Raw genomic sequence first — 25,567 nt, forward strand, 5'->3', positions numbered from 1 at the left:
AAAATCTCCTATCCACAGCGCCAGGACGCACCGAGGCCTGAGTGGAGCACCTGTAGAGACATCACCTGAAGAACCAGTCAGCATGCTAGGAGTTACCATGGGGGGAGGAACCTTAGGCCCAGGGGCCAGATGTAGTCCCCAGCTTGCCTGGATCCAGCCCTCAAGGTTCACTGTCTCCCCCCAGCATTCTAGAGCCCACAGGGCTGGAGCACCCAAAATCTCCTGGGGGGGCAGTCTCTGGTGTGCAAAGGGAATACGGGGAGTCTTCCTCCTTGCAGCACCTTAAAGACTAACAAAACATGCAGATGGTATCATGAGCTTTCATGGGCACAATCCACTTCTTCAGAGGTGCCCCACCCTGAATTACCCTGAAGCTATGATCCTCAGAGACTACCCGTACCAGTAAATAACTTTCCATCATTCCTTATGTGGTGATGTTGCTAAACCTACGCTCAACTTAATGGCCCCCCAGCCAGAAATTGTGTTTTAAATAAACTGAGTAGCAATCCACAAATCTCATACAACCAATTCAGCATGGTATCCTGTCTCCTGCAGAGGCTGACAACTTTATTTTTCAAAAAAGACTACACACGAATATTACTGATTTAAAATAGGATTTTCTGCAACCATCACCACCAAGGACCTCAAGATCTTCATCTTCCCTCCCAACAGTTAAGGTGTGAACTCCTGCATTGCAGTTTCATTATGAACTAGTCAGTAGTTGGTGTATATAACCCACCTAGGAGAGAATGACCAACTGCATAAACAGGAGAGTTTTGGCTCATTGTATTTCAATGGGTCTTTAAACCACATGTCCTAGAACAACATGGATAGAAAGAAGAGGAAGAGTGAATAGCTGGGCAATAGCAAGATGAGCTGTAGGACCCAGTTTATGGCCAGAACCACAAACTGCTAACTGGTAAGTCAAGTGGAAATTTTAGTTTCCAATTTTCCAGCTCTCTGAAGGTATAGTGTTCCAAATAAAACATTGGCTTTCTTTCAGGATGTCTATGTCAACACATCTGTCAGCAACCCATAAACAGTTTTGATATGTGTCCACCTTTGACCTCAGGCACTCCGCATGCACATAAGGAGTTCTGTGACAAAACCACACATTAGAATTCCTGCATGCAGAATTGCAATGTATCCACAAGCAGAAGGGCTAGATCAACACTGAAAATGAACACAAGACACTAGATCTTGTAAAGCAGAATTAAAGGGCTGACCTGCCTCCAAGCCTTGTGTTTCACAAATAACGCAAGGAGCTCTGTAGTTAATGACCCTATGAAATCAGGGAGATGACCTACCCAAAACAGCCACAGATACTAGAACTGTTTGGGGGTTACTTGCTGGTTGCCTGAAAAGATAGTGTGCTGAGCTTGTTTGTGTCTGTTTGGAGACCCATGTGCTAAGCCAGGCATGTCCAAAGTCCGGCCCGTGTTCCGATTTAATACGGCCCCCGCTTCCTCCCCCTCTCCTGGCTCCCCGGCGCTCTTCTGAACTGGCGCACCCAGCGCGCTGCTTCCGGCCGCGCCACCGCCGCCGCCCATGGCCTCCGCGGTCCTAGAGCCTGCCCTGTAGGGCACGTCCGCAGCCCTGCTCCCCCGCTTGGCTGCGGGTTCGCCCTGCCCCCGGGCCGCCGTGAGGCCGGCGTGCCCTGCGCTCTCCGCCCGCCTCCGACCCTGCGGGCCCTCCGCCTTGGGACTGAGAATGCGGGGACGGCCCTCACGCATGTTCACTTCTTCAAATCTGGCCCTCTTTGAAAAAAGTTTGGACACCCCTGTGCTAAGCTGTCTGTTTGAAGGACCATGTGCTGAGGCCAGCAGTTGGAAGCTGTGAACTTCCTAACAAGGATTTGAAGTCTATAACCCTCTGTTCATTGGTCAAGTCTTAACCAGGAAGCGGGGCGATCAGGAAGGCCAGGAGTATATAAGGCCCACTAGTCAGCAACCAGGAGCAACTAACAAGGAGTTTCATGGGAGAGTTTGGAGGGGGAATTAAAGAGGGCTAGATACACTCGGCATTCTTTAAAACTTTTTCAACTAAACTAAAACCAAAATTACCAGATTTAAATAAAACCCTTATCAAGAATCTAATTATCTGTAGGAAAGGCTGCAGGCAGAAGCCCAGCAGCAGAGTGGGGATTATCCTGGTTATTGCACCCAATATAGCATGTATGATTACCTGCTCTACGGATAGGTGGCATGTGTGTGCATTCAATGCAAGGAGCTCCTGGCCCTCAGAGACCACAGCCGGGCTTCGAAGGTCAGGGTGGCGGAATTGGAGGAGCTGAGGGAGGCAGAGAGGTATGTAGCTGAGGCTTTCCAGGACACTGTAGAACTCTCCCACCTTCAGTCAGACAGCCCCTGTGCTGCTGAGGAGGGTGAAAGGCCCAGAGAAGAAGAACATTCAACTGGAGCAGAGGGCAATTATTCCATAGTTGGGACCCTCCTTCCAGGTGATATTGTGGTATCCTCTCACACTGAGGATACCTCTCTAGGAAAAGGGACTCCAGTCATTGGCAGGTGTTAGTAATGGGGGAGTCAATCATTAGAAACAGACCGTTGGGTTTTGGTGACTGGGAGAACCCTATGGTGACTTATCTGCCTGCTGAGAAGGTTGTGGATCTCTCAATAGACTTATGTGAAATGTTGGGGAGAAGCCGGTGGTCATGGTACATGTAGGTACCAATGACCTAGGGAAGAGTAGGAGAGAGGTTCTGGAGGCCAAATTTAGGCTGCTAGGAAAGAGACTGAAAGCCAGGACCTCTATGGTAGCATTCTCTAAAATGCTTCCAGTTCCACACGCAGGGCCAGGGAGGCAGAACGTCAGTCTCAATTCGTGGAGGAGATGATGGGGAAGAGAGGTGGGGTTTATATTTATTAGGAACTGGAGAAGCTTTTGCAAAAGGGGGAGCCTATACTAGGGATGTAAGCGACTAATCAACTAGTCGCTTCCCGCACCCTTGGTGCCTCTATCACAAAGAGGCAGCGTGGGGGGGGGGGGGGGGGGGGAAGGAGTCAGCTTCCAAGTCCCCAGGCTCCATGCAGCGTTTCAAGTCCCCCAGCCACTGCTGGGGCTCTTGTACATTTTGAAGGCAAACACACTAGTTCTTACTGACTAATCGAATAGTCGATGAAAATCCCATTGACTATTCAATTAACTAACTAATCAAAATTTAATATCCCTAGCCCATACAGGAAGGCTGGGCTCCCCCTAAACCAAAATGGAACCAGACTGCTGGCACTTTACATTAAAAAGTCCTAGAGTAGTTTTTAAGCTAAAGGCTGGGGGAAAGCTGACAGGTGCAGAGGAGCACATGGATCAGACAGAGACATCTCTTAGGGGAGGGTCCATTAATAGAGATTCTCTATGTTCTAGCAAAGAGCAGATGGAAGATGATAAAATATGGGTAAGATCAAACGAAAAAGTCTAACATCAGGAAATGGCAGACAGACAAATAGTGACCAATTAATTTATACACAAACACTAGAAGTCTAAATAATAAGATGGGTGAAGTAGAGTGCCTCATTTAAAGGAGGATACTGATACAGAAACTTGCTGGAATGAGGACAATCAATGGGACAGTCATACCAGGGTACAAAATATATCAGACGAACAGATCATGCTGGTGGGGCAGTGGCACTATACATGAAAGAAAATGTAGAATCAAATGAAGTAAAAAATCTTAAATGAACCAAAATATTCCACAGAATCTCTATGAATTCCCTACCGCAAGCCTGGGCAAAATACGGCCTGCAGGCTGAATCCAGCCTGCCAAGCCACTGGATCCAACCTGTGGAGGCAGTGGAGAGCCCCAGGCAGGCTCCCCAGCTTGCCCCACAGCCCCACACACGGTGCAGAAATGCAGCTGCAGGGCTCCGTTTCTGTTTTAAAACTGGAGGGGAGGGAGAAAGTGTTAGAAGCCGCCTCGCCCCCACCAGGCACACGTCCCCGACCCTGGTGCTGCGGCCAGGGAAGAAAGTCCCAGCTTGCAGCTTCTGGCAGATGCTAGAGTTCCTGAACACATGTGCGTCATATGCTTTCCCCAACCACCCAACATTTATGTCCGTAAACTGGCCTCAGTGGTCAGTCACAGTCTGCAGGACAACCAAACAGTAGAGTGATCTGGGACACAGATAGGGATGTGTGTCCTGTCAATAGCTCCACTCCCCCCCTCCCCCTGCAGTTGGGGAAGCCCAGGGTGCCAAACCCCTCAATGATGGCATCCACATCTGCCAAGTGGATGACTCTGCACAGTGGATATAGTATACTTAGATTTTTGACAAGGACCCTCACCAAAGGCTCTGAAGTAAAGTAATTTGTCATGGGATGAGAGGGGAGGTCCTTTCATGGGTTGATAACTGGTTAAAAGGGTAGGAATAAATTATAAGTTTTCTGAGTGGAGAGAGATAACTAGTGGGGTCCCCCAAGGGTCTGTCCTGGGACCCATCCTATTCAATGTCTTTATAAATAAAAAGGGGTAAACAGCGAGGTGGCAAAATCTGCAGATGATACTAAACTGCTCAAGATAGTTAGGACCAAGGCAGACTGTGAAGAGCTTCAAAAGATCTCACCAAACACAGGCTATGTCTACACTATGGAGATTTTTTCAGAAAAACGGCCGTTTTCTTCAAAAACTCAGAGCATCCACACCTCAGGCACGTTTTTGGGCAAGAGAATCAAAAGAACAGAGGAGTTTTTGCGCAATTGGTATTCCTCTTTCTACGAGGAAGAATGCCTTTTTGCAAAAGAGTTCTTTCGCAAAAAGGCATGTCGCTGGGAAAGGGGATTTTTTGCACAAAGAGGAAAAAGCACAGGTGCCCTGGTGGCCATTCTGTGCATAGCAACCAGTGCTTACTTTCAAGAGAGCATCCATGCAGTCCGGACACACTCTTTCGCAAAAGCATATCGCATTTTCAATGCACTTTTGCAGTGTAGATGCACTCTTGCGCAACAAGTTTTTGCGAAAGATCTCGTCTGATAAAAGCTTCTTGCACAAAAAGCCTGCAGTCTAGTCATAGCCTGAGTGATTGGGCAACAAAGTGGCAAATTAAATTTAATGTTGATAAAGGTCAAGTAATGCACATTGGGAAAAACAATCCCAACAATACATACAAAATGATAGGGACTAATTTAGCTATAACTACACGAGAGAGATCTAGGAGTCATTGTGGACAGTTCTCAGAAAAGATCCTCTCAGGCTCTGCCCACACTACAAGTTTTTTCAGACGAAAACATGCTAATGAGGGACTCACTAGCATAAGCAGTGATCTCATTAGCATATTTTCTGCTGTTTCTTTTTGCGCCAAGGGGTTTTTGCGCCAAAAAACCCTGTCCACACTGCTTCTTTTTGTGCAAAAAACCCCTTGGGCAAAAAGAAAAAGCAGAAAATATGCTAATGAGATCAGTACTTATGCTAGTGAGTCCCTCATTAGCATGTTTTCTGCCGAAAAAACTTGTAGCATAAAGAAAGATGTGGAGAAATTAGAGAAGGTCCAGAGAGGAGCAACAAGAACAATTAAAGGTCTAGAGAACATGACCTATGAAGGAAGGCTGAAAGAATTGGGCTTGTTTAGTTTGAAAAAGAGAAGGCTGAGAGGGGACAGGATAGCGGTTTTCAGGTATCTAAAAAGGGTGTCACAAGGAAGAGGGAGAAAAAAAAATTGTTCTTCCTGGCCTCTGCGGATAGAATCAGCAGCAATGGGCTTAAACTGCAGCAAGGGAGGTTTAGGTTGGACATTAGGAAAAACTTCCTGCCTGTCAGGGTGGTTAAACGCTGGAATAAATTGCCCAGGGAGGTTGTGGAATCCCCATCTCTAGAGATATTTAAGAGTAGATTAGATAAATGTCTATCAGGAATGGTCTAGAGACAGTGCTGGGTCCTGCCATGAGGGCAGGGGACTGGACTCAATGACCTCTCAAGGTCTCTTCCAGTCCTAGTATTCTATGATTCAAAGCCTTAGCGTACAGTGGCGGTCAAAAATGCAAACAGAATATTGGGAATCATTAAAGGGATAGAGAATAAGACAGAGAATATCTTATTGCCTCCATATAAAACCATGGGACACCCACCTCTTGAAAACTGCTACAGATGCAGTCACTTCATCTCAAAAAGGTATATTGGCATGGGAAAAGGTTCAGAAAAGGCAACAAAAATGATGAGGGGTTTGGAAAGGGTCCCCTATGAAGAGAGATGGAAAAGACTGGGACTTCGCAGCTTAGAAAAGAGGAGACTAAGGTGCGATATGATAAACAGGGCTACTCAACACACGGCCACCCGTCTGTTTACGGTGAGGTTTGGGTTTACTCATGGCTGAATAGGCAGCCCGCAGGTGTGATCCTTTGAACATGGCCTCCACTGGGAACACGCTCCACAACAGCGAGGCATCACCCAGGTGGAGTGAGCTCTGAAAGATGCAAGTGGGCAGGCTGGCTGGAACAGACAGGTGCAGGGTTTCGGTGTTTCTAGCCCCTGGGGAGGAGGTGCCAGGAGCACCGGGGCATTGTGGGAAGTGCTGGCTGCTTAGCCTCATGGGCAGAGCCTGAGAGGTGCTGACTGGCTCACACTGGCCATGCTTGGATCTGGTGCCACTCCAGGCAGCCCGGCCTCCGTCCCGCACAGAGTGACAGACTCCCAGGTGTGGACATCACCTCTGCTGGAAATCCAAGACAGGGCTCCTGGGCACCTGTCTTTTTTGCCTCTCCTGTCCAGCCTGACTCACTCAGCTCCCCACCTGTTACAGGTTGGAGAGGTCTGGCTTGGAAAAATTTTTACAGTAAAATCAATCCAAGAAACACACAACCTGAAGCTTCAAGCTGAACACCCAACACACTGGTATACAATTTTCTTTTTGATAAGAAGCATTAAAATGTCAACAAAGAGGAGACATTTGTAGTACGGACACAGGGTTTTCAACATTGCTTGGGAGATGGAATTCGCTTTTGAAAAGATAAATGGAAAACCAATGTGTCTTCTCTGTCAAAAGACTATCACTGTGTTAAGGAAAACAAACCTTTACAAAAAAATCTTTAAAAAAAGGAAGAAGGACGATCCAGGGAACTACAGACCCGTCAGTGGGGGAGGTCTAGGTTGGATATTAGGAAAAATCCTGGAGGGGATCCTCAAGGAATCCATTTTGAAGCACTTGCAAGAGGGGAAAGTGATCAGAAATAGTCAACATGGATTCACAAAGGGCAAGTCGTGCCTGACCAATCTGATTAGCTTCTATGATGAGGTAATATGGGAAAGTCGGTGGATGCGATACACCTTGACTTCAGCAAAGCTTTTGATACGGTCTCCCACAATATTCTTGCCAGCAAGCTAAGGGAACATGGATTGGATAAATGGACTGTAAGATGATAGAAAGCTGGCTAGACTGTTGGGCCCAGCGGGTAGCGATCAACAGCTCGATGTCAGTTGGCAGTTGGTTTCTAGCGGAGTGCCCCAAGGATCTGTTCTAGGACCGGTTTTGTACAACATCTTTCTTAATGACCTGAATGAGGGGATAGATTGCACCCTCAGTAAGTTCGCAGATGACCCTAAGCTAGGGGGAGAGATAGATATGCTGAAGGGCAGGGATAGGGTCCAGACTGACCTAGACAAATTAGAGGACTGGGCCAAAAGAAATCTGATGAGATTCAACAGGGACAAGTGCAGAGTGCTGCACCTGGGATGGAAGAATCCCAAGCATTGGTACAGGCTGGGGACCGACTGGCTAAGAAGCAGTTCTGCAGAAAAGGACCTGGGGGTTACAGCGGATGAGAAGCTGGATAGGAGTCAACAGTGCGCCCTTGTAGCCAAGAAGGCTAATGGCATATTAGGGTACATTAGGAGGAGCATTGCCAGCAGATTTAGAGAAGTGATTATTCCCCTTTATTCGGTTCTGGTGAGGCCGCATCTGGAGTATTGCATCCAGTTCTGAGCCCCCCACTACAAAAAGGATGTGGACGCATTGGAGAGGGCCCAGTGAAGGACAACCAAAATGACCTACAAAGAGAGGCTGAGGGATTTGGGCTTGTTTAGTCTGCAGAAGCGAAGAGTGAGGGGGGATTTGAGAGCAGCCTGCAACTTCCTGAAGGGAGGTTCCAGAGAGGATGGAGAGAGGCTGTTCTCAGTAGTGACGGATGCAGAACAAGGAGCAATGGGCTCAAGTTACAGTGGGGGAGGTCTAGGTTGGATATTAGGAAAAACTACATCCCTAGGTTGTTTTGCAGACCCTCTCGCTGCTAACTTTGTGCCCTTCCATCCCTTGACATTTGTTTATTTAGTGGCAAGGGATGGAAGGGCACAAAGTTAGCAGCGAGAGGGTCTGCAAAACAAAACTGCAATAGACTTGTTGAGTAGCAGCTTCTGCTGCAGGGGGTTTCGGTTATCTTCACAGCATTTCCCCTGCGCAGCCTCAGGGTCCCTTCCCAGAATGAGCACAACAGGTTGGTCCACAAGGCTGCAGCCATCTATTAATGACATTCCATCCAGTGCATGCAGGGGGAGTCTTTTCAGGTCTTCTACAGCAAGGGCTGGCAAGATTCAGTCAGCAGGCCAGACCCAGTCCATCAAGCTTTTCAACCCCGTCTGCAGCCTGTCCCTCTGGGACCTTCACGCATGGAGCAGCCCCATGCTGCTCAAAGCAGTTGACTGCTCCCTGTGTGTCTCTGAGCTGCATGCTGGGGGGAGGCGTCCTGTGCTGTCCCCACACCCAGAGCAGAGAGATTGTGCTGGAGGCAGGAGCAGTGCACAATTGCCCCCACACACACACACGCACACACTCATTCTCCCGCGCACATAGCACAAAGACACACTTGGCCCCAGAGCTAGCCACTGAGTGTTCTGGGGCTGCTGGCAGGCAGGGAGCCTGCCTGAGGGTCCTACTGGGTGGCTGGCCAGGAGTTGCTTAGATAAGCACCTCTGGCCAGAGCCTGCCGCTGGCACCCCACCCCCTCCTGCCCTAAGGCACCAATCAAACCATTTGCACCCCCATCCCACCCCAGGTCACAATTCCCTCCCAGACATGTCCTCCCCCCGCTCCGCATCTCTTTCCTCAGGCCAGAATCCTCTTCCCCAACCTCGTACCCCCTGCTGCACTACACTCCTCTGCCCCAGCTCGCAGCCCCCTCCTTCACCCAAACTCCCTCAGATCCCATATCCTCTCCTGTACCCCACTCCCTTACCCCGAGCTTCCTTCTGCACCCAGCTTCTACTCCAGATCCCACCCCACCCCCCCATAGAAAAGTGTGGCCCTTGACTACCTATTAAGATCTTGGGAGTGCTCCCCCCGCATCAAAAATTACTGCCCACCCTGATGGGGAGTTGGAAGAAGATGACCCATGGAAGGGAACTGATTTAAGCCAAGCCATGTGCCTGTGCCTATCTATATGGATAACTATCACATTACTGAATTTGAGGGAAGCAGACAGATCACTGCTGCACCCATAGGTGGGGGTGTTGGCCCCAAAAATGGTATAAAAGGGGGCCATGTGGGGTGTTGACTAGCGTACATAGGATTAGCAGACAGTAAACTTCTATTCATGTGATTGTATAATGTCTGTGTGTAGTTAGGAATCTGTAATCTGTGTGAATACTGAATATTTCCCTGCATGTGGTTGAGCATTGGGCAGAGCCCGGCCTATGGACATATTAATTAGCGAGGCGCTGTGGGACAACAGCACTCAATGGGCCAAGGACACACCTAAAGAATGAGGGCTGACACCTGAGGGCTGCCAGCAGGGAACACAGGGATAGGCCGTGGGCCAGGTGACCTGCTGTAGCCAAGAAGAGACCAGGAAGGAGGGATAAATAGGCCATGTGGTCGACTCCATATTGGTACTCAGCTCAGCACTTCATCCCAGAGGCAGCAATGCAGGGATCGAAGAGCTGGAAAGAACTGTGGACCCATCCTGACCTAGGATGCGCAACAAGGACTTTTAAGCCAGCAGCTGTAACATCTCTGCTAGAGCCTGCATCGAGGACTGGGAGATTCGATGCATGTAATGTACTATCCTTTAACAACCTTACTCTCAAGCTTTTCTTTATTGTAGTGATAAACCTTTAGATGTTAGATGCTAAAGGATTGGCTCAGTGTGATTTGTGGGTAAGGTCCAGAGGGTAAATTGACCAGGGATCTGTGGCTGGTTTCTTGGAACCAGACAGAACTTGTTCGGGGTAGGTGGGGTTGGGTTCTAAGACACCCCCCACCCCACCAGTGTATGAGGCCTGGGGCCATCTGGGGCACGGATATTGCTGGGGTGTCGGAGGGGTTTTGCTCATGAGGCTTCAGGTAGGCAGCTGAAGCGCTCTGTGGGACTGGTTTGTGGCCTGTTTGGAGAGGTCACCAGTCTGGGGGCTGTAAGGAGCCCCAAATTTGAGCAATTTGCCCTGAGCAGATGCCCTCAGCTGTGCCCAGACCGGCCCGGTCCGTCACAATAACTCCAAAGTCATTTGGGACTGGATGGGATAGGAGGGGACAGCTGATACAATCAACATCAACTTCCCAACAGCAGCCTTATTGGGGAGCTCCTTCTGCTATGTAGCAGTGTCTCTGCAGAGTTCTTCCAGAGAAGCAAGTTTCTTTCCAAAAGCAAAGCACCTGGGGACAGAGAAAACTGACACCAAAATCCTCTGAGATAATTGTGCTGGTGATATATGGAGCAGGCAATGCAACACCCATCCCTAAAGAACACCCAGTGCTGCCTTGGACTGAGAATGGATGTGAGGCAGAGCATCAATGTTCCCTTCTGTCCTTGTTCAGTTCACCTGGTTTTTCCTGCAGAATTCACTATAGACAAGAGGCAGACCTGAACACCTGGCTGTGTTAACCAGTTGCTCTCTACATAGGACTATTAGTAAAGCTATCAACAAGTATGAATGAAATCATGCTTGAGACTGGAACCCTAATCAGCCTGGCTCCCCAACCTTTCTGTTGTCATCTAGTTCCACTCCACCCCCCACATATAGACTACATGCATTCCCCTTCCCCCCACCAGTACATTTTTTAGCAGGCTGGCCTGCAGCCCAGCTCAGCTCCAGCTCACGCCGGGTCTGGAAGCTCAGATCCCCCGGACAGAGGCTGCTGCCACCCTGCACTGCTGAGTCTGTATCAGAGGCAGCAGCGTGGGGCGATACACAGTCCACGAGGGGAGTTGGTTTTGAAACTGGCTCCCCTCATGGACCAGCTCCCACCTGCACTCCGTTACAGAGGCAGCAGTGCGGAGTGGCGGGACCTCCTAGGGACTGGGACAGGGAATTTCCATCGACTCCTTGACTAGCCGATGGCAGAGTTCTGCATTCCTCCTTTGAAATGTACAAGAGCCCCCTTGTACATTTCAAAGGAGGAATGCAGAACTCTGCCTGCAGCCCAGGGCTGACTCTGGGCTGCATGTGGATGCCAGCTTTGAAATGCACAAGAGTCCCCAGCACAACATAAAGCCTGGGATCAGTGGGTGACTGAAATGCCACACGGAGTCCCCAGCTGACCCCGGGCTCCAAGCACCTCAATGTTTCAAAGGGGCAGTACTGTACAACTGAGCCCGGGATCAGCTGTGTGGCTGCCCCTTTGAACGCCGCCCCGGCATTTCAAAGGGGCAGTGCCATACAGCTAATTCTGGGATCAGCTGTGTGTCACTGCAGTGTGGAGCCCGGGGTAAGCTGGGGACTCCAGCTGGGGGAGTGGAGATCCGCTGTGCAGCTCTCCCCCCTTTGCTACCTCTGATAGAGGCAGCAAAGGGGGTGGTGGGGTGGGGAGAATTGACTAGTCAACTGACTATCCAATAAGAATTTGCTTATCAGATAGTCGACTCATCTTTAACATCCCTAGGCTGGAGCGCACTGCCTGCCAGCCCCACCCCCGGGGACTACAGAATAGTTGAGTAACCAATAAGAATTCACAAGGTTAAATCAACTACTCAATTAACTGATATTTAACACCCGTAACATACACTATTACCCCTTCAAGTAACCACTCATTGTCTTTCCCCATTATCTTCCCATTCATCTCTGCATCTTATTCTACTGGCCCCCAACCCTCCCTTGCCCTGACTTTCACCCTCTACAAGACATGTCTTCTAAAAGGACTAGTCATCTTAATTTCCCCCCTTAAAAAGTGCTTAGGTGGGACAAGTTTTGCCATGCTCTAGGATTTTACTGAGCTTGTCACTTGGCTTCAGCTGGTCCCTCTCTCCCTGCCTTAGATACTCATCTAGGTTTTAAGCTTGCTGGAGCAGAGAACCCCACTTGCTAACAGTACCTGGCACACTGCTAGCACTATATGAATACATATGGAAACAAATCCAGAAGCAAGGTTCCAGTGACTTAACACAGAATACATGTTAAAAATCAACCAGTCCCACTAATTCTTAAACTAGCGCTAATGTCAACCATGGCTAATTTCCTTCTAGAACCTTTTAAATACCCATGTTTTATAGTAGGGGGTCTCAAACTCATGGCTTGCGGACCATCTATGGCCGGAGGAGTTTTACAATCCAGTCTGAATTCTGAAACTGCTCAAGTCATAGAGGGCCTGCAGGCCATGGAGTTTGAGACTGGGTTTATAGGAAGTGACACTCGAAGCATTGTTCACTTATAGTCACCAAAAACTGAGCCACAATGGTTAGGAACAAAATTCCCCGCTCTGAGGGACGCAAAGCCTGTGGAACTCCTTCCCAGAGGACATTGAAAAGGCCAAGATTATAACAGGGTTCAAAAAAGAACTAGATAAACTCATGAAGGATAGATCCCTCAATGGCTAGGAACCAGCGTGGGGAAGAGATGGTATCTTTAGCTTCTGTTTATCAGAAGATGGGAATGTGAGACAGGGACTGGATCACTTGATAATTCCCTGTTCTGTTCATTTCCTCTGAAGCACCTGGCACTGGCCACTATCAGAAGACAAGATACTGGACTAGAAGAACCTTTGCTATGACTCAGTATGATCATTCTTATGTTCTTTAACCTGCTAAAGACTAATAGGCTTCTAAATCAGCTGAGTGGCAGAGAAAGGAGTAAGATTACCAGTTCCCACCACCAGCAAGCATGTGTAGGACTCGTACTTAAATTACACTTCTAAGAAAGGAAAGAAAATATGACATTAAGTTTAAAAGCCTTCACATAGCACATTTAATGCTCCACTTACAGCAGCAAGAGTTTCATGAGGATAGTATTTATGTAGCCGCACATAACCCCTCAGTGCTGCTGGGAAAGTCAACTTTCCTTATGCTAGATAGCTTGCAGGTTTCATGTCACTTGTCAGTTACGCCTCAACTGGTGGAGCCTGGAGAATTTCCCTGTTTCCCCCTCATGGGGCCATGAAGCTATCAGTTACCAAAGGTCAGAACACAAAGTACATGCAGAGCTCCCCCGCCCCCTCTTACCAACAGATTCCCCTTAAAAAAAGGGAAAAACTGCTCTTCTCTAAGTGATATGAACCAGAACATGTACTATTAGCTTGGGCCAGTGGAGGGCCGTGCCCAAGGGCTATATTCAGCGCATCAGGGTTCTACATGCTGCAAGACATTTTGTTCACGACTGCTCATGCAACAAGGTTGCCAGATTCCGCTGGTTTCCATGGGTCATTTTTTTCATACCAGTATTACTAAAGTGATGCGCACGTAAAACAAGGGCATGTGAAGTGCTGATTGCTTACAACATTGACTGCAACAGCCATGTGCTCACCCTGCATCCAATCCCATGAGACCGTATTGGTTACAACTGCCCTTGCAGCCCATTGAGATGAAGGAGGCCACTCAGGCTGCCCACTCGCTAGCCTAGGTTGCCCATTGCTGGCCTGGGCCTTTGCCACCCTTGGCTTAAGTCATACACCTCCAAAAGAGGGCACTAGTTGCTAAGCTACTTCACAGTGTGATTGTAGAAAGAAGAGATGAGGGTCACTGGGATCTTCCTGAGGCTGATGAATAAAAATCATATTTATTTTTACCATGTGAGAGAACATATGAGAGTACCTGCAGGAATCTCTAATCTGCTGCTCCCTCTCCCCCGGAGCACTAGTCTAGCCTTAAACCAGTCCATCTACAAGTTCATACACCATCTTAACAAGGCAGGCACCACGGCTCTTTTGTTTGCCTGCTGAAGCTTATCTAGGCACTCGCTGTGTGTCCCAGGTCAGCCTCACTTGTTCTACCCAAGATGGCTTTGTAAGTAAGTGGAGCTATGCAAGTGAATTGACTGGGGCTTAGTTAACTGTTCAGTCCCAAAAGATTACAAACATTAAGTTTATCCGCTTAACAGATTCTCTAAGCTGTAGTCAGAAAGAGAGGACAAACCATGGGCCAGAGCAGACAAACAACCGCATTCTAAGGAATCCAATGCATCAGGGAAGGGTAGACAAATAACCAGTGGCAAATTTTTAAAGTGCTTCTACACAAATGCTAGGAGTCTGACTAATAAGATGGGTGAACTGGAGTACCTCGTATTAAAGGAGGAGATTGACATAATAGGCATCACTGAAACCTGGTGGAATGAGGAAAATCTGTGGGACACAATCATACCGGGATATAAAATATATCGAAAGGATAGAGCAGGCCGGGTGGGTGGTGGAGTGGCACTGTATGTGAAAGAATGTAGAATCAAATGAAATAAAAATATTAAATGAATCAACACGTTCCACAGAATCGCTATGGATAGTAATTCCATGCTCCAATAATAAGAAATTAGCAGTAGGGATTGTGACGGCACGTTGGGGGTCCCCCGTCTCCTGCACCCCGAAATGGCACAAAGACTGCACCAGCCGGTGGAATAGAGGAAGTTTATTGCCTCTCCAGGATACAGCACAGCACAGATGGAATCTGGTCACAGAGCTGGGCTAGGATGCCTCAGGCCCCCTTGAGATGGGGGAGACTGGGCCCCTAAACTCCAGCCCCTCTCCCTAGGCTGTCTCCTCCATGCTCCCAGCCCACAACTAAACTCACCCTCTTCCAGCCCTGCCCCCCAGCCAGGGAAGCCTCCACCTTCCTTTGTTCCTCTCCATGGGGGTGTCTGGTTCAACAAGCTTGGCATCACCTTTGCATAATGAGGTTTTCCCTGCTGGGTCTTGCTCCAGACAGCAGAGGTCACCACAGCCCAGCAAGTACCCCCACTACGTCACAGGGATATATTACCGACCACCTGACCGGGACAGCAATACTGACATTGAAATGCTGAGGGAGATTAGAGAGGCTACCAAAATAGAGAACTCTATAATAATGGGGGATTTTAATTACCCCCATATTGACTGGGCACATGTCACCTCAGGAAGAGAAGCGGAGATAAAATTTCTCAATGGCTGGAATGACTGCTTCTTGGAGCAGCTGGTGCAGGAACCCACAAGGGGAGAGGCAATTCTCGATTTAGTCCTGAGTGGAGTGCAGGATCAGGTCCAAGAAATAACCGTTACAGGACCGCTTGGGAATAGTGACCATAATATAATAACATTCAACATTCCTGTGGCACCCTGGCATTTAATTTCAAAAAGGGGAATTACACAAAAATGAGGAGGTTAGTTAAACAGAAATTAAAAGGCACAGTGACTAGAGCCAAATCCCTGCAAGCTGCATGGAAACTTTTTAAAGACACCATAATAGAGGCCCAACTTAAATGTATACCCCAAATTAAAAAACATAGCAAGAGACCTAAAACAGTGTCACCGTGGCTTAACCGCCATGTAAAAGAAGCAGTGAGGGACAAAAAGGCATCTTTTAAGAATTGGAAGTCCAATCCTAGTGAGATAAATAGAAAGGAATATAAACACTGTCAAATCAAGTGTAAAAATGTAATAAGAAAAGCAAAAAAAGATTGAGGAACAGCTAGCCAAAAACTCAAAAAGAAATAATGTTTTTTAAGTACATTTGAAGCAGGAAGCCTGCTAAAAAACCTGTGGGTCCCCTAGATGATCGAGCTATAAAAGGAGCAATCAAGGACGATAAAGCCATTGCGGAGAAACTAAATGATTTCTTTGCTTCAGTCTTCACGGCTGAGGACGTTGGGGAGATTCCCGAATCTGCACCATCCTTTGTGGGTGATGAATCTGAGGAACTGTCCCAGATTGAAGTGTCATTAGAGGAGGTTTTGGAACAAATAAAAAAACTTAATGTTAACAAATCTCCGGGACCGGATGGCATTCATCCAAGGGTTCTAAAAGAACTCAAATGGGAAATTGCTGAGCTATTATCTGTGGTTTGTAACCTATCCTTTAAATCGGCTTCCGTACCTAATGACTGGAAGGTAGCCAACATGACACCAATATTTAAAAAGGGCTCTAGAGGCAATCCTGGCAATTACAGACCGGTAAATCTAACCTCAATACCGGGCAAATTAGTCGAAACAATAGTAAAGAATAAAATTGTGAAGCATGTAGAAGAACATAATTTGTTGGACAAAAGTCAACATGGTTTCTGTAAAGGGAAATCCTGTCTTAGTAATCTATTAGAGTTCTTTGGAGGGGTTAACAAGCATGCGGATAAGGGGGATCCAGTATATATAGTATACTTGGCTTTTCAGAAAGCCTTTGACAAGGTCCCTCACCAAAGGCTCTTGTGTAAATTACATAGCCATGGGATAAGAGGGAAGGTCCTTTCTTGGATTGCGAACTGGTTAAAAGACAGGAAACAAAGGGTAGGAATAAATGGTAAATTTTCCGATTGGAGAGGGGTAACTAGTGGTATCCCCCAAGGGTCAGTCCTGGGACCAATCCTTTTCAACTTATTCATAAATGATCTGGAGAAAGGGGTAAGCAGTGAGGTAGTAAAGTTTGCGGATGATACCAAACTGTTTAGGATAGTCAAGACAGAAGCAGACTGTGAGGGACTCAAGAAGATCTCACCAAACTCAGCGATTGGGCAGCAAAATGGCAAATGAAATTTAATGTGGATAAGTGTAAAGTAATGCACATTGGGAAAAATAACCCCAACTATATGTACAGTATGATGGGGGCTAATTTGGCTATGACAAATCAGGAAAGAGATCTTGGCGTTATCATGGACAGTTCTCTGCAGTGTGCAGCGGCGGACAAAAAGGCAAATAGGTTTCTAGGAATTATTAGGAAAGGGATAGAAAATAAGACCCAGGATATCTTACTGCCCCTGTATAAAACTATGGTACGCCCACATCTTGAATACAGTGTACAGATGTGGTCTCCTCACCTCAGAAAAGATATTTTGGCCTTGGAAAGGGTTCAGAAAAGGGCAACTAAAATGATTAGGGGTTTGGAACGGGTCCCATATGAGGAGAGGTTAAAGCAACTGGGACTTTCAGTTTAGAAAAGAGGAGACTGAGGGGGGGAATATGATAGAGGTCTATAAAATCGTGAGTGGTGTGGAGAGGGCCGATAAAGAAAAGTTATTTATTAGTTCCCTAAATAGAAGAACTAGAGGACACCAAATGAAATTAACAGGTAGCAGGTTTAAATCGAATAAAAGAAAGTTCTTCACACAGCGTGTAGTCAACCTGTGGAACTCCTTGCCAGAGGAGGCTGTGAAGGCTAGGACTAAAAGAGTTTAAAGAGAAGCTAGATAATTTCATGGAGGTTAGGTCCATAAAAGGCTATTAGCCAGGGGATAAAATGGTGTCCTTGGCCTCTGTTTTTCAGAGGCTGGAGAGAGATGGCAGGAGACAAATCGCTTGATCATTGTCTTCGGTCCACCCTCTCTGGGGCACCTGGTGCTGGCCACTGTCGGTAGACAGGATACTGGGCTAGAAGGACCTTTGGTCTGACCCAGTACGGCCGTTCTTATGTTATGTTCTTATGGGGGGAGGGGCGTGCAGGAGGGAGCTGTTTCAGCCCCCAACCACTTAGCCATAACCAGTAATCCTAACCCATTAAGGGTGAGGCTCAACAGTTAACTGGTTAACCATTAACATCCCTACTCTAGAGCAGGGATCTTAATGATCTATCCATGGACTGGCACCAGTCCCTAAGGTCCCCCGGTTGCAGATTAGGAAGGCAGCAAGCTGGACCCTGGTAACAAGAAGATTGAGGAACACTGCTCTGGAGAATGAAACATGCTTGCTTCTTTCCGTTGCATATTCAAAGGCAACTTCAGATGATGACAGAGACATGCACCATAATGCAATAGGTACACTTTATATTGGATCATCTCCATTCCAGATTGTCCTCCAATCTTAACAGATGATCAGATACTACCAGATGAGTGCCAATTTAAAATCTAGACAGGCATGAACAGCGTCCCAGCAAATCTTCATCCCCATTTACTTAGCTGGCCCCATAATCAACTAATTTCTAACCAAGATAGTATACACACAAATATGCATTTGTAAGGTGTATTGAACAAACAATTCCAAGTGAGATACAGGCAGTCCGCAGGTTACGTACAAGATAGGGACTGTAGGTTTGTTCTTAAGTTGAATTTGTATGTAAGTCGGAACTGGTACATTTTGTAGGGGAAACTCTAGCCAAACATTTCTCCAGAGCTCAGTTTTATTCTCCCACACCTCACTTCCCTCAGTCCTTTATTTTCAAGCTGAGGTGTCTGCTGAGAAAAGCCGCTCCACGTCTCCCTGGTCTGCTGGGGGGGGGGGGAGGGGGCCCTAGCATCACATCTCCCTGGTCTGCTGGGGGAAGCAGATAGTGCGGGGTGCCTCTCCCACTGTCACCTTAAAACTCCAAGTATAACGAGGTGTCAAATTGCCAGTAGTTTCTTTTTCCTTTCTTTCCTGTTTTTTTTTTAAAGGGATCCATCAAATGTAAAGAGATGATGCAAAGTAATTTATATAGGATCATATTAACTATGTACATGACTTTAATGCAAAAATGAAAGCCCATTTCTCTTGTGTGTTTTCATACAGATATACTTATGGATGGATTCTGTGATTTTGACAGCATATTAGGCACTGAGGTAAAAGCACAAGGAAAACGCGGTTATTTTATTCATTTATATTTTTTTCTAAGTATGTGCTCTCTCATACAGGAATTACTTGAAAAAGTGGATGAACCAGCTTTCTGCTAAAAAGCAATTTTACTGAAGGAGGTTTCAGATTTGTTAGCCAACCTTTTGATTATTTGATTTTAATTGTATTTATTTATTTAGTAAGGTTAAACAACAGGGGCTCTCAAACATTTTGTTCCTATTCAGAACAAAACTCCACAATTTCAAAACTCTCCATAAAAAGCACTGAACCATGCCTCTGGGACATTCTGCATGGTGGGCTGCCCCTGAACCTTTAAGCAGTCCACCTGACAAGCTGCTGGGGACTCGCCGCGGAGGACACGGGCGGCAGGACCGCCGAGACACGCCGCGGTCCCGCCACCCGCGTTCTCCGCGGCGAGAAAAGCCGCTCTGCGTCTCCCTGGTCTGCTGGGGGAGGGGGGGGCGCTAGCTCCGTGTCTCCCTGGTCTGCTGGAGGGAAGTGCCCCCCGCCCCGCCATAGGCGGCGACAGTGGGGGAGGCACCCCGCACTAGCTGCGCCCCCCCCCCCCCCGTTCGTAACTAGGGATCCGACGCAAGTCAGATTGACATAACCCAGGGACTGCCTGTATGTCCAAATTATCACAAACAGCAGAACTAGGAGTCATTAAGGAGTAGAGGAGATATCTACTTTACCTTCCAGATAGATCTGGTTTCAAACACAGAGTGCCTAGTGATTTTTATTTTGTAATGGTCTTGAATGTAATATTTAAGATACTGTTAACATTGAAGTGTCTGATCAGAGGGTGTTTGGGAGGAGAGTGTTAAAGGAATGTTGAACTTTGTGACTTCAACCATCCTATGACTACTGAGATACACACGAGTTGTTTAATTTTTTTGGGGGGTGGGGGGGGGAGTATTATACACCATCAGGAAGGATGACAAAGAGACTCCATGGATAGGCTTGATTTCTGTGATGGGGAAAAACTGCCTCTAACGAAGATGGCACATTGTTTCAGAATGCAGTCTATCCCTACCAAGGGGCACTTTAAAATCATTTAGAGGGAAACAAATGAAGTTTTTGCCTCAGAATTAGCACTGTGCTTATTCCAGCACTTCAACCTAGTTCCACATACATGGGAACGAAACAGCCCTAAAACCGTTTCAGACATGTGGCATGGATTTCCTTAAGGGCGCTTAGAGTACTACTAAATAAAGCCTAGCTTTACCCAACTACCTTAACCCCGAGTAGTCTGAAAGCCAGAAAGATTTATCCCGACTCAGAGAGCAGCTTGCAAAGTGCAAAGGAGGGGATTATAAAGAAGTCTAGGGAGAGAAACACACTGCTGAAATATTTCCATCTTTTTAATTGGAGTTAAATTCTTAACTTCAAAATTAGATGGTTCCAGAGAAAAAGCAAACTGCACATCCAGAAAATTAATCTCTCTCCTTTTAAAGCATAAAGAATACTACCTCTGCTCCCCAAAATCTCAAATTCACTGACATTCTCAGTCTGCAAGATTTAGAATTTCACACCATTGTACATTGAAGTAGAAAAGCTATGAAGGAATTATGAATTAACAATGAAAGATGATAAAGTTTTATCATGGTTAAGCACAATATCCCCCAAGAAGTTCCTGTTCTGCCACTGCTGAAGGTCATAAAACAAAAAGCCATCCTGAATCAACTGATTTACAGACTGCGAGGCTGCAAGCTGAGCAGCACTACCTAAAAGTCTGCAAATAAGCTTGAGAGAAGAGCAGCAATTACAGAGCAGCAGAAAGACCTCTGCTTATTCCCCCATCAGAACAATCCATTCCCTTCATGTGTCACACAAGGATCCCTGTCTCTGCCTTACCACATTCTGACTACTCTTCCTTTAAGTCAAACACCATATGAAAACAAATATCTGAAATTGCTATTTCACATTAAACTCTCCAACCTCCCCAGAACCTGTTATTTTACATGGAAATATTTTTAGAACCTACTCTCAATACAGTTATAGAGTAACTATAAACCAGCGGCGGGGAACATGCAGTCAGGGCCCACATACAAGTGAGAAGGGAAAAAAAACCCAGGAGAGACACTCATGCAACTCAGGCTATATGGGGAGGGGCCTGAGGCTCAGGGCTTCTCCCCAAGGCTAGGGATGTTAAACTTAGATTAAATCAGCTACGCAAATTGCATCGATTATTCAATTAGTCGATAAGGGCTTTTGCTACACTTCAAAGGTGAAAGCGCTGCAGGAAGCACAGGGCCAGCAGGGGACTCAAGCAGTCCTCCGCTGGCCCTGTGCTCCCTGTGGCTTTTCAAAGTGGCAGCACCACATGGAGCCTGGGGTCCGCGGGGGAGTCAGCTAGGCCTGGACTCCACATGGCCTTTCAAAGTGACAGTGCCGCATGAAGCCCAAGGTCTGGCCCCAGGCTCCACATGGCACTGCCACTTTGAAGCACCTCCTACTTCCTCCCTTGCTGCGTCTTTCTGTTGGAGGCAGCGGTGGGGGAGGGGGGGAGGGGAAGGGAGCGACTAGTCAACTAGTGTGTCAACTACCCGATAAGCATCTGCTCATCAGATAGTCAACTAGTCATTCATATCCCTATCTAAGGCCAGATGCACTCTTATGGGGACCCGGGGCTAGCAGATTTTGTGGGACCCCTCAGGCTCTAGAGTGGGTTCACTGTGCAGGAGGGGGTGCCAGGGAGCAGACTGGGGATGGGAGTGTGGATAGGAGGTTTGTGCAAGAGAGAGTGGAGGGGTCTGACCAGGAGATGGGTACAGGAATGGGGTAGGGACAGGAGGCAGAATGCAGGAGGGAACTGGGGGTGTGGGCTCTGCGTGACCAGGAGGAGGCAGGGGATTGAGGCACTTACCTGGCATAGCTCCTAGAGAGGGGGGTCACAGGTAGCTCAATGCCACCCCGTGCTGCCCTCACTGGCTGTGATTTCCAGCCAATGAGAGCGAAGGGGGGGGCGGGGGGTTGTGTCTGCAAGCCTCTGAGCTTCCATTCCTCCAACAGAGTCCTGGGAAGAACGGCAGCACCCAGAACCACTTCTTCCCCCGCCAGGCAGAGCCAGCCACACAGGGACTTTAGTACCAGCTCCCCACTGCTTCCCTCCACATCAGCAAGCAGGAACTCATGCTCCAGCCACCCGACGGGGTGCAGAGGCTCAGACTCATCAGGGGGTTGGAGTGCCTATGCCAGCTCATCCCGCCAACCAGTCTGATATGTTTGATGTAGAGTTTGACGCAGTGGGCCAAAGACTTCACAACACAGGCCCGTCTCTTTTGCAATTAGTCAAAGGTCAAGAAAAGAACCTCACTATTGGGACTCAGTTCCTTCTGAGATCTTGCTGGTCATGGCCTAGAGATTAGAGACAGACATTCCCCAACAGACAGCACAGAGAACACTGATCCAACATTACTAACTTGTTTTCCAAAATAATCACAGATGAACCACTGCAGCACAGGGGACAGCCTACCTCTAACATGGGGGCCTGGTAGAATTCCCTTCAGGTGAGACAAGCAGACCTACTGGAAAATAGGTATTTACAGCTGTTGTAAAGCAACACATTCTAGTAAACGGTTCAAGACAACTGCTGACTAACAGGATTCAGCTAGTATTTTAAAAAAAAAACCAACAGAAGAGTAGCTGAACTATAATCTGATTACTTGCCCTCTCAAAAGATCTTCAGTCAGCTGGCTGGCACACAGGTGGAAAAGGGACAAACTCTTTCTGTGCAGAGCAGTGGTATGTGCAGGCTCCTACAAGTATCTGTAAATGTAACTAATACAGATTAAAGCCACTGGGCTTTAATCAACAGGGGCTTGCAGGCACAACCTCTCCCCTTCGCTCTCATTGGCTGCTAGTCACAGCCAGTGGGAGCAGCATCTGTTATGCAATAGGACTCCTATCTCTCTCCGTATTTTGAAGATGCCTATCCCCAGTGTAGGCAAGCACATTTATTAAGGGCAGCACTGACTGGCTCGCACCATGGCAAAATTCTCACAGGTTCCCTTATTCCTAGTGTGTCTATCATGGCAAGTTTTGTTGGACTTTGAGGGTGGGTACAGTATTGTTTTAGATCTGCGGTCCTAGGGCAGAGATGAGAGCCTCATCCCCACATTCGCTTTGCTCATGTTATATCTCACTGCCCTCCATAGGTCCATGTTTTGTCTTGAAACCATAGTATTTTGGGAACAGACAGTCACTATGTTTGTACAGCATCTGACATAAGAAGCCATAATCCTAACTAGGCCTTTGAATACTAGAGCAATATTAAAGTGATAAATACAACTACAGAAAATGCCAATTTGAAAGAAACCATAAACACAATACCAGCAAAAAGATACCCTATTCTGAAATTAATTGTCAGGGAAAGGTGATACATGCAACAAGTTAACACCTCAAGTGCAGTCTGGGACCCCAGCACTAAAACAACAGAAGTAGCTCTGCACAAAGTTTACCAAGATTATCCCTCCGATATCAGTTCCTCATTGGAATGTATTAGTCTGAACACACTAGCACAGAAGACCAGCCTGATACCTATAGATTCCCAATACTTTGTGTTACTTAAGTATCCGCCTTTTCTATTTCCAAAGCAATATGAGGTTTTTTTAAACAATGTCCTTTTACTTTTGTCTAGGTCACGAAACTCATCACTATACAGGCATATCCATGAATCAGCACCATTTCTAAAGGGAGAAATTCTTGAAAGCCAGGAATATGTGTTATAAGTTATTCATACTGAGCTTCAGAGAAGCTGGGAGACAAAGAACTGCAGCCTTGTATTTAAAAGCAATTCTAATGATGCTTCATCTTACACAGTAGTGGAGCAAAAAAGTCGCTTAACAAGCCAACTCTTTTCCTGGACATCTTTCAGAACACAAAGGGAGCAAAGAGCAGCCTTTCTTGAAAATGCAGAAACCAGCTGGATCAGAGATGGGCACAAAGGCCAGTCCCCATCTCCTTCACAAAGCCTTCTGGTGGAGTCCAAAAGCAATCTGGTGCATTCAACGGAGACCCACACAAACTGTACCATCTTCACAAAGCCATCAAAACCACATCCAGCCAAATGCTATGACAAAGTGATTTGTATTACAGGAGCCCTTGCTGGCCCCCATCAGAATTGGGGTCCCTTTTATTAAACTGTATATACACAGTAGAGGATCCCTACACTAAAGCATTTATACTCTAAATACTGACAAGAAGCAACAGGCTGATCCAGCACAGAGAAGAATGACAAGACTGATGGTAAAAGGAACCAAAATAGCTAGCTGCCTGATTTCTAGACTTGTAACAAATAAGAAGAAAAATATCAAGTTCTTATTAGCACTTTTTGTCTGCAGAGCAAGGCACTTTATAAAGTTCAGTAACACAATTTCAAGTTTACAAACGGGGGAAACGGAGAGACAGGGAGGTCAGTGATTTACCCAAGGTCTCCCAGCAGACTACAAAAGCCCTGCACAAATACCGCAGATACGAAGGGGAGGTTTGAGGAATACAAGCGGCAAAAGAAGCCGCACGGCTGGGGAAGTGCGTGCAGGCTATCCTAGCCGGGATGCGCGTGTGGAGGGGTGTTGGTACACGCAGCGCCACGCTTCTGTCTGAGGATGCGCTCGCCCAGGGGAGGCGGGGCGGCTGGCGCCGACCTTTAGCTCCCCGGGGGCTCCCGGCAGAGCGGCGGACGCCCATCCAGCGGGGCATGGCAGGGCATGCCAGGGAAGCGAGGCAGAGTGCCCAGCCGGCGGGGCAGAGCGCGCTAGGGTGCAGGACACGCCGGGGGCTGCGGGGCAGGGCGAGGGCAGGGCGCGCCGGGGGCTGCGGGGCAGGGCGGGGGCAGGGCGCGCTGGGGGGGGGGGCAGGGCGCGCTGGGGGGGGGCAGGACGCGCCGGGGGCCGGGGGGGCAGGGGGGGCAGGGGGCCGCTCGGGGGCCGGGGGGCGCTCGGGGTCAGGCGGGGCGGGGGCGCTCGGGGGCCGGGGGGGCAAGGGGCGGGGGCCGGGGCGGGGCAGGGGGCCGGGGGGGGCGCGCTCGGGGGCCGGGGGGGCGGGGCGGGGCGCGCTCGGGGGGGCGGGGGGGGCGCGGGCGGGGGGCAGGACGCGCCGGGGGGCCGGGGCGGGGCGCGCTCGGGGGCCGGGGGGGGGCGGGGGGCGGGCCAGGGGGCCGGGGGGGCGGGGGCCGGGCCAGGACGCGCCGGGGGCCGGGGGCGGGGCGGGGGCCGGGGGGGCGGGGGCCGGGAGGGGGCCCTCACCTTCCAGCCGGCCGAGCTGTTGCTGTCGCCCTTGTCCTTGAAGTAGGGCACGCAGCGCACCATCCACTCGTAGATCTGCGCCAGCGTGAGGCGCTGCTCGGGGGCGCTCTCGATGGCCTGGCTGATGAGCTCGGCGTACGACTGGTTCCCCCAGGCGTTGCGCCGGGAGCCGCCCTTGCGCGCCGCGCCGGGCCCCCGCGCCCCCTCGGCCCGCCCGGGCCCCGCCGGCTCCTGCTCGGGCCGGGGCAGGGGCCAGGTGCAGGAGCGCGGCCGGCTCTGCGGCTCGAAGTCCGGGTCGATGTCCGGGCCGGGGCCCGGCTCCGCCGCCGCCATGGGCCGCCGCCTCAGCGCCGCGCCGGGGCCCGCATCCCGCCTCGGCGGCGGCCGCCGCGCACCACACGCCGCCCCGCGTCGCCCCTTTGTCGCGGCCTGAGCCGCCGCGGCCTCACGGCTCTGTTTACCAGCGCTC

The 25,567-nt window shown here is 48.7% G+C and overlaps 1 protein-coding gene across 2 annotated transcripts in view; it reads right to left on the reverse strand.

Moving 5' to 3' along the window:
* The window catches only part of FOXO4 (forkhead box O4), a 54,540-nt gene extending 28,973 nt beyond the window's left edge, over positions 1–25,567 (reverse strand). Inside the window, exon 1 of one of the 2 annotated variants that reach the window (XM_075917667.2) lies at positions 25,099–25,567. In XM_075917667.2, the coding sequence (XP_075773782.1) occupies positions 25,099–25,431 (333 nt within the window). In that variant the 5' untranslated portion in view covers positions 25,432–25,567. The remainder of the gene's footprint in view (positions 1–25,098) is intronic. The other variant, XM_075917666.2, reaches the window with a different exon arrangement.

The sequence above is a fragment of the Pelodiscus sinensis genome, chromosome 13 (assembly GCF_052426305.1).
Source record: "Pelodiscus sinensis isolate ZL-2025 chromosome 13, ASM5242630v1, whole genome shotgun sequence".
NCBI classification, from domain to species: Eukaryota; Metazoa; Chordata; order Testudines; family Trionychidae; genus Pelodiscus; species Pelodiscus sinensis.